We start from the raw sequence: 8472 nt of genomic DNA on the forward strand, positions 1-8472 counted from the left end.
AGACCAGGTCCCCTCACTCTGCACTAAGCCACAGGCAATCCTCTGGCCTCACAGGACTGGCTCTGTTCTCCCTGAGGGCAGCAGACATGCTGAGGGTTTCTGACTACCAAGAACACTCCCCAGGTGAGATGGTGGAGCTTTAAGAACCCCAGACCTCTCAAACTGCCTTCTGCCATCCCCTCTCCTTGGCAGTGGCAGTGTAGATGCTGATCGGCCTTTCTGCATCAGGAGCAGTTTCATCTGACAAAGCTGAACACCAGCTGTGGTCCCTGCCCACACCTTTCCCATGATCCCAGTGCTGCACAGCAGGGCTGACTCCTTGGCAGCCAGTGGGCAGAGGTCCTGCTCCTGATGGCCACTCAACCAGCACCAACCAGAGCTCCATGCAGGGAGCTGAAGGAGGGTATCTGGAGAAGGAATAGGGGGGTGTGTGTTGGAGAGTTGGGGTGTAGAAGAAAGGCTTTGGTTGTCCTCATAGAAGTGTCATTCACTCTTCCTCTACTGACAGGACACCATGGGCAGAGGGAGGAAAACCTCAAATGACAGCTCCATCACCCAGTTCCTCCTCCTGGCCTTCGCAGACACGCGGGAGCTGCAGCTCTTGCACTTCTGGCTCTTCCTGGGCATCTACCTGGCTGCCCTCCTGGCCAATGGCCTCATCATCACTGCCATAGCCTGCGACCACCGCCTGCACACCCCCATGTACTTCTTCCTCCTGAACCTCTCCCTCCTAGACCTGGGTTCCATTTCTACTACTGTCCCCAAAGCCACGGCCAATTCTTTGTGGGGCACCAGGGCCATCTCCTACTTGGGATGTTCCACCCAGGTCTTTCTGCTTTTCTTCTTCCTTGGAGCCGAGTGTGCTCTTCTCACCATCATGGCCTACGACCGCTACGTTGCCATCTGCAAACCCCTGCACTATGGGACCCTCCTGGGCAGCAGAGCTTGTGTCCACATGGCAGCAGCTGCCTGGGGCAGTGGGTTTCTCAACGCTGTCCTGCACACGGCCAATACATTTTCACTGCCACTCTGCCAGGGCAATGCTGTGGACCAGTTCTTCTGTGAAGTTCCTCAGATCCTAAAGATTTCTTGCTCAGACTTTTACCTCAGGGAAATTGGAGTCCTTGTGGTTAGTATTTGTTTATTCTTTGGCTGTTTTGTGTTCATTGTGCTGTCCTATGTGCAGATCTTCAGGGCCGTGCTGAGGATCCCCTCTGAGCAGGGACGGCACAAAGCCTTTTCCATGTGCCTCCCTCACCTGGCCGTGGTCTCCTTATTTGTCAGCACTGCCATGTTTGCCTACCTGAAGCCTCCTTCCATCTCCTCCCCACTCCTGGACGTGGTGGTGGCAGTTCTGTATTCCGTGGTGCCTCCAGCAGTGAACCCCCTCATCTACAGCATGAGGAACCAGGAGCTCAGAGATGCGCTGAAGAAACTGATTGAATCAGTTGTCCCTCAGTACCTATAAGCTGTTTGTGCCTTTTCTGCAGTGATTTCTGATTCCTTTCTGGAACTTTCTGTCTTTTGGGCATTTTATGTCTGATAATCTGGTTTGTCCAGGAATGCCTACATCCACTCCACTTTTCCAGGTGCATGAACCCACCCTGTCTGAGCCAGAGGTCTTTGTACATTTTTCTGGCACAACCGCACAACTGGCCTCCTGTGCCGCATATGTGTAATAAAACGGATTTCCTCAGTCCCAGTGTCTGGAGATGCGTTTTTTCTTCCAGGGTGGAGGTCAGGAACAGGCTGAAGAAATGGCCCCTATGAGCTGCTGCTGGGGTTCTCCCTGGGGTAGCACAGGAGAGCATGGGGCAATGGGCTGGGGAATGGGCCTGTGCTGAGCCTTCAGGAGTGGGTGCCCAGTGCCAATGGAAACGGTCAATGACCAACAGCGTTCTCCTGGATGGTCTCTCTGTGGCTTGTGGGCACCAGTTCTTGGCACAGCGGCAGCGCCAGCTCAGGGCCATGCCCAAGATGACATCCCTGCAGAAGAGCAGTTCTATTTCTGCATGCAGCAGTTCGGGCAGGCTGTTCTGTCAGAGGTGGTGCAGGAGCATCCAGGGGACCCCCGAGTGAGGAGTCTCGTGCTCGGGACAGGGACTGGCACCCAGGGGCTGTGAGAACTGGGCAATAAGGATCTCTTTGAGACAACACCAGCAGACACAGGGAGATGCTGGCCTCCATCTCCTCGGGCCAGTCTGCACTCTGGGTGGCATGGACAGACTGGGAAGGGGGCCCAGGACCTTCATCACCCTCCAGTCTCACACCAGCCATTTCCAGCATGGGCTGCTCAGCCCAGGTTTACAAGTGAAGCCAGCGAAGCCAGCTCCATCCTCCTGCTGCACTCAGTGCCAGTACCCGGGAACAGCCCGCCCTGTCCGGCCTCTCTCCTGGCCCAGACCCCAGCAGACCCCAGAGGAGGGCTGTCTGTAAACCCCCACGCTGGACAGAGCCGCAGGGAAAGGGTCGGGTACTGGGGAGGCTGCAGAAGTGACGTTATGGGGTTATGCTTTGTTGGGGTTATGGGAGGGGAACATTGAACGGAGGGCTGGCGTTGGCACCGTAACGGGGGGAACGTTCCCCATGCCTGACTGCACCTGTGCTGTGCCTGCACAGAGGGGCTGTGGGACCACATGTGGGGCAATGGGGCCGGGTCGGCACAAGGAGAGGGTTTTGCCAGGGGCCATAAGCAGCTGCCAGGAGGTGACAGCAAGGATAGGCTACCAAGGATTTGATAACAGCAAACACAGGTGGGGCTGAGGGACTCAATGCTGCTGCGCCTGAGTCCTTGCTGAGATGGTCTCCAGGCCTCTGCGCTCAGGGAAAGGCTTCAGGAATCCAGACAGAACGTATTGCCGGGGACGTCAGGAAATGCAGCCGGGGCAAACGCCCATTTCTGCTCCTGCAAGGGACTCACGGTGCCGATGGCACAGGCTGGGGGCTGCCTGGCTGGGAGCAGCCCTGTGGGAAAGGTCTTGGTGGGCAGGGAGCTGGACAGGAGGCAGCCGTGTGCCCTGGCAGCAAGGGAGGCCACCAGCATCCTGGGCTGTGTGGCCAGGAGCACGGCCAGGAGATGGGGGGAAGGGATTCTCTGGATCACTCCATCCAGAGTTCAGATCCTCAATTCAGGAACGATGTTGGCAGGCTGGAGGGGGTTCAGCCAGGGCCCTCAGGACAGCCAGGGGCTGGAGCAGTTTGCCTGTGAGGAGAGGCTGAGGGAGCTGGGCTTGTCCAGCCTGGAGAAGGGAAGGCTGGGGGGACCTCATTCCAGCCTCACAGTACCAACGAGGAGGTCAAGGAGAATAGAGAGTCAGTCTCTTCACCGTGGGGCAGCACACGGAGCCGTTACCTGACAGCCGTTCACAAGAAGCATTTCCACCTCACCGTGTGCTCCTTGGGTCATGGCCGCGGAGCACGCGAGGAGCACAGGCACCACCAGCGCTGGAGGTGAGACATGCGTGGTGCCTCGCCCACCCGCTGCCAGCAGAAGTCCCGTCCCATCCCAGCTTCCTATGGGGCCAGTGGCCCTGGAAGTCCCTCCCCTCTACTGGTCACGTGCTTTGTTGTGATTGTTTGGAAGAAGCCACCACCCTTTCTGCTTTACCTGGAAGTACATCTGACCCTTACCTATATGGGGGCCGCCATGTGTATATGTGTGTACATTTGTAGTTTTTAATATATAAGCGTTTATAAAGCCAGAGAAATGAAATACATGCAGCCGTTACAACGCAGGTGTAAAATGGATAAAGCCTTCTTTTATAAAAGCCAGTGGAATGGACAATTAGCGTTACACGTGAGCAGAGAGAGGAGTACAAAGCGGGGTGGAGGCCCCGCACTCTGCCAGGCTGCAGCCCTGACGTATCCGGGCAGAGGGACCTTCAGGTGGGCAGAGGGGATCCAAAGGTTGGGGAGGACACAGAGAAGCTGGAAGGTGCCCAGAGGCCATGGCCCTCTCCCAGGAGGCCACCAAGGGGCCCTTGGCGCAAATCCTGTCCCGTACAAAGAAGAGCCCAATCCTGTGGGCTGGACTGGAGGCGGCCTGGCCAGGGGGAGCCTGGGGACTTGTGGTGCCAGAGGAAGGGTCCTTCTGACCCACAGCTCTGCAGTGCTCTAGCAAGAGGTGAAGGAGTGAGGAGGGCCAGGGCAGGCTGGAAGAAGGCAGAGGGGCTCTGCCAAAATCTCAGGGAGAAAATCATAGCTCAAGCTTGGATCTTCACCGGCAACATTTAGATCTTCAGTGGAATGCTCTCCCGCTCTCCAGCTGAGCTACTTCAGCCTTGCCTCAGCAGCGCTTGTCCCAGTTCCACCCCTGCCAGGCCACACGCTGACAGACATGATGACAGCTCCTCGGCCACGTTCCCAGGAAAAATCTGTGCCCAGCGCTGGGCAGCATGGACCTTGCCTCTCCTGTTCTCCATGGCCAAGTGGCTCCAGGTGTGGAGCAGGTGCCAGCTGACACTGGGAGTGCCAAAATATGTGTTTGGCCTCAGTTACAAGGGTGACGGTGGTGAAGAAGAGAAAGAGAGAATCCCAGCTCTCCGTGTGCAAAGTAACTCCAGCGGGGCAGATGGACACCTCTACAGGTTTCTGTGCATGTCCTGAGTAGGAAGAGGTTTTGTTATCCTAAACGTGGGCACCTGCTGTCATTTCCGTTTGCCAAAGGAATTTCCCAACAGCCTCCAAGATGAAGCCCCAGACACTGCCCTGTCCCTAAGAACTGCTCCACCTGAGCCTGCAGTCTCCTGCACAAACCTTGGGCCACCTCGGGCACCTCAGCTGTCACCAGGGCTTTGCATCTAAAGAACTCCCTGCTGCCCTCCATCTCCAGTAAGGAGGAGGGGAGCTGAGAGAAAGAGCTCACAGGCAAATGCCCTTTTGTGCTGAGCTGAACAGGGGCAAGAGGAATCCCAGCTCCTGTGGGTTTGTGGTGTGCATGGAAGGGAGCTGAGTCCTTTTCTAGCGCCAGCACTACAGACCCAGGGTGAGATGCCTGCACTGACTGCGCTGAATCCCTTCCCTCAGCAGGGGTAGAGGAGATCCCTCACTTTGGGTATTCTGCCTACTGACGGGACAAGGCCAGGTGATATTTAGAGCTGACTCTGTCTGTGAGCAGGAAAATGGCAGTGCTTGAAAAGACGTGACTCTTCTCTCCCAGCTGAGGAGCAAAACCCCCGTGCTGGCTGCAGGCTGTTTGGCAGCAGGTTCCCCTGCAGCCCCAGGGACAGCTGGAGGGAGCCCCGAGGGGACAGAGAAAGTGCCGCCTTGGGCTGGGCCTCTGCTGCTGAGCTGGGCTGGGCTCCTGGCATGGAGGGAGCTGATGGCAAGCGGGCAGTGCTGCAGAGAGACAGCTCTGCCCAGGAGCAGCTCCTCTGCCAAGCGCAGCAGGGCTGAGGGCTTTGCCTGCAGGCAGCGAGGGCAGACAAGAGAAGTGAGGGAGCATTAAAGGCAGCCTGGGCTCAAAGGACAGGTGACAGTTCACTGGGGGAGTAATCTTCACAGCCCTTGACACGGTAAGTCTCTGGCTCCAGTGCAATGCAAATTAGCTTCCTGGAGGGATCTCATAAAGCTGGCATAGCCCAGCCTGGGCGATCTATCTCTGGTGTAGAAGAGGAAGCCATGCTCCAGAGCAGGGATTCCCTGTGGCACCATCAGAGGGACAGGGCACAATGGCTGCCTTCTCCCAGGGATGGCTGCAGGGCTGTGCAGGTGGGTTTGCAGGCAGGGGTGCCCAGGGCTGTCCTTCAGAGCAGGGGCCATGTGTCCCAAGAAGCTATGTGCCAGGGCAGGGAGCTTCCCAGAGCACCATGGGGAGAAGCTGTGGGTAGAAGGTATGACCCCCGGCAGGGCAGGATCCTTCTGGTCTCATGAGTGCAGCGTGGATCAGGGCTGCTCACAGCCCCAGATCAACCTCAAGAAATGTCCAAGGGGACTTTCCAAGAAGCACATCAAGGCAGCTTCTGCTTGAAAGGTAAGGATGCTATTCTTTCAGTCTTCTACTCTTGAGTGTCTGGATGGGCAACGGGACGTAGAAACTCACTTCTCTGGGAGGAGACACTGAAACTCCAAATCTGTTTCTTTTAGAGATTAATAAACCTGGGAGTATCAGAAAGCAACACTTTGCAGCTCACAGACAGCTCCAGTAGCAACCTTCCAGGCTTGTCAGGGTTGCTCTGATGTTCCCATCAGAGCCTGCAACCACTGATCTGCCCCTGGGCAGTGCCTTGCTTCCAGGAGGGGTCTGCAGGGCAGAGCTGAGCACACAGCGAGTGGTACGGGGTCTGTGAGCAGGGACAGGAAGGAGACTCAGGGACAGAGAAGCTGCTGCTGGCAGGGACAGCTCCAGGCAGCAGAGACATGGGCAGGGAGCGAGCCTGAGCTGCTACCATAAAGATCTTGGGAGAGGGATTCTGGTACCTCCCTGCCATCCTGGAAGTGCAGATACCTTCCCCTGAGCAACCTCCTGGTCTCCTCTCCCACTCAGCGGAGCTTCTGCCATCAAGGCCATGGGGTTCTCAAGCTGCAGGTTCACCCCAAGGAGAGGAAACTGCTGAGTGCGCTCTGTGTGTCCCTGTGCTCCTGTGGCAAGAGCATTGAGGCATTTCTCCATCTTCCCCTTCTGTCCATGCTTCCCTTGTTCTTTCCCTTGGACTCCTGGGGAACAAGGAGGCATCAGGTGCAGCTCACACTTCACAGTTGCAGGGCCTGCAATGCAGCCGTGTGCATGGGAGCAAAGTCCCTCCGTTCATTCTGACCTGTGGGGTCTGGACTGTGCAGTGTGTGGGGCTGGGGAGTGAGCTGGCTCTGCTTAGGTCCCTGCAGCTTTCACACATCCAGGAGTGTACGGAGGCTGACCTGACAGAAGATGCCGAGCAGCTCCTCCTGATGCAATCCGTGTGTCAGAGTTACTGCTCCCCTCGGACCTGCTAGCCATGGACACCAGCTGGACGTGGTCTTTCCAGTACTGCTCCCTCCACACTTCCAAGCCGTTCTGCTGTGTGCATAGGTTTGTGTAAGCCCTAAGGTACATCATGGGTTTCAGAAGCTGTAACCCACTTTCCCTCATTCCCAGTGCTGTAGAATGCAGACAAGTCCTCGGAAGACCTATGAGCAGAGCCCTACCTGTCCCATCAGACTCAGTCAGTGCAAACCAGAGCTCCAGACTGGTGGATGCACTAAGGTACTGAAAGAAAGGAGATAGGGAATGTGTGTTTGGGGGTGGAGAGGCCAGGGAATAGGAAAAGCTTTGATCAGAGCAGTCCTAACTTGTGACTGTGTGTCGTGGTTTTGTTAGTAAGGGGGGGGCCTAAGGTGGTAGCTTCTGTAGGAAACTGCTAGAAGTCGCTCCCCTTTGTTCAGGGGACTTGGCCAGGCCTAGGGCGGACCCACTGCTGGCCAAGGCCGAGCCGATTGGTAGCAGAATGTCTCGTGATAGCGCCTCTGCGATAACGTATTTAAGAATGGGAAAACAGAAAAAAAAAAAGAGAGAGAGAAGAGAAGATGTGAAGAAGCTGAGCGGGGGCAGAGGCACAGAGGGGGAGGCGCAGGCCTCATGGGCCTTGCAGGCCTCACCCTCTGGCCTCTCGCCAGGTGGCCGACTGGGCCCGACTCGGTCCAGCCCGGCTGCAAGAAGTGGAGAGGAGATGGGAAGTGAATGAGATGTAAAAAGGATCCTGAGAGACATCTACCAGCCTGTTGTGAGGAACGGCTGCAGACACCAAGGTCAGTTCAGAAGGAGGGGGAGGAGTAATGCGGCTCCTGGCCAAGATTCCCCTGCAGCCTGTGGTGACGACCATGGTGGAGCAGGTTGTCCCCCTGCAGCCCATGGAGGTCCACGGAGGAGCAGAGATCCACTTGGAGCCCGTGAAGGACCCCGTACCGGGGGAGGTGGATGCCTGAAGGCAGCTGTGGCCCGTGGAGGGCCCGCTGGGACAGCTGTTCTGGAGGGACTGCACCCGTGGAAGAGATGACCCACGCCGGAGCAGTTCCACAAAGGACTGTGGCCCGTGGGAGGGACCCCACAATGGAGCAGGGGAGGAATGTGAGGAGTTCTTCCCCCGACCATGAAGCAGCGGCATAAAACAACGTATGATGAACTGACTGCAACCCCCATTCCCTCTTCCCCCCTGTGCCGCTCAGGGGGGAAGGTAGTAGAGATAATGTTAAGCTTGGGAAGAGGGAGGGGTGGATGGAGGTTATCTTGTTCTCTGTCTCATTATCCTGCTGTTTGTAGTAATAAATGAATAGTATAGTTTTCCCCAAGTTGAGTCTGTTTTGCCCGTGACGGTAACTTTAAGGATTTCTCCCTGTCCTTATCTCAAACCTTGAGCCGTTTTTCCTTATATTTTCTCTCCCTATTCTCTCGGAGGGTGGGGGGAGTGAGAGAGAGACTGCGTAGTCTGGTCCGATCAGGGCTGAACTACGACACTGTGCTTTCCTCCTGCGGAAGTAGTTCAAGAACTAAGGGATCAC

General features: G+C 56.6%; 1 protein-coding gene across 1 annotated transcript; it reads left to right on the forward strand.

Annotated features, from left to right (window-relative positions):
* Positions 1-514: 514 nt before the first annotated feature.
* On the forward strand, positions 515-1468 carry LOC147596625 (olfactory receptor 14A16-like). Its single transcript, XM_086769480.1, has one exon. The coding sequence runs from the start codon at positions 515-517 to the stop codon at positions 1466-1468; it is 954 nt and encodes a 317-aa protein (XP_086625606.1).
* The last annotated feature ends 7004 nt before the right edge of the window (positions 1469-8472 follow it).

Source organism: Chlamydotis macqueenii, chromosome W, assembly GCF_036417535.1.
Source record: "Chlamydotis macqueenii isolate bChlMac1 chromosome W, bChlMac1.mat, whole genome shotgun sequence".
NCBI lineage: Eukaryota > Metazoa > Chordata > Aves > Otidiformes > Otididae > Chlamydotis > Chlamydotis macqueenii.

What these genes read in the sequence shown, in the direction of transcription:
- LOC147596625 (XM_086769480.1), top strand. Translation starts at nt 515, where the DNA reads ATGGGCAGAGGGAGGAAAACCTCAAATGACAGCTCCATCACCCAGTTC.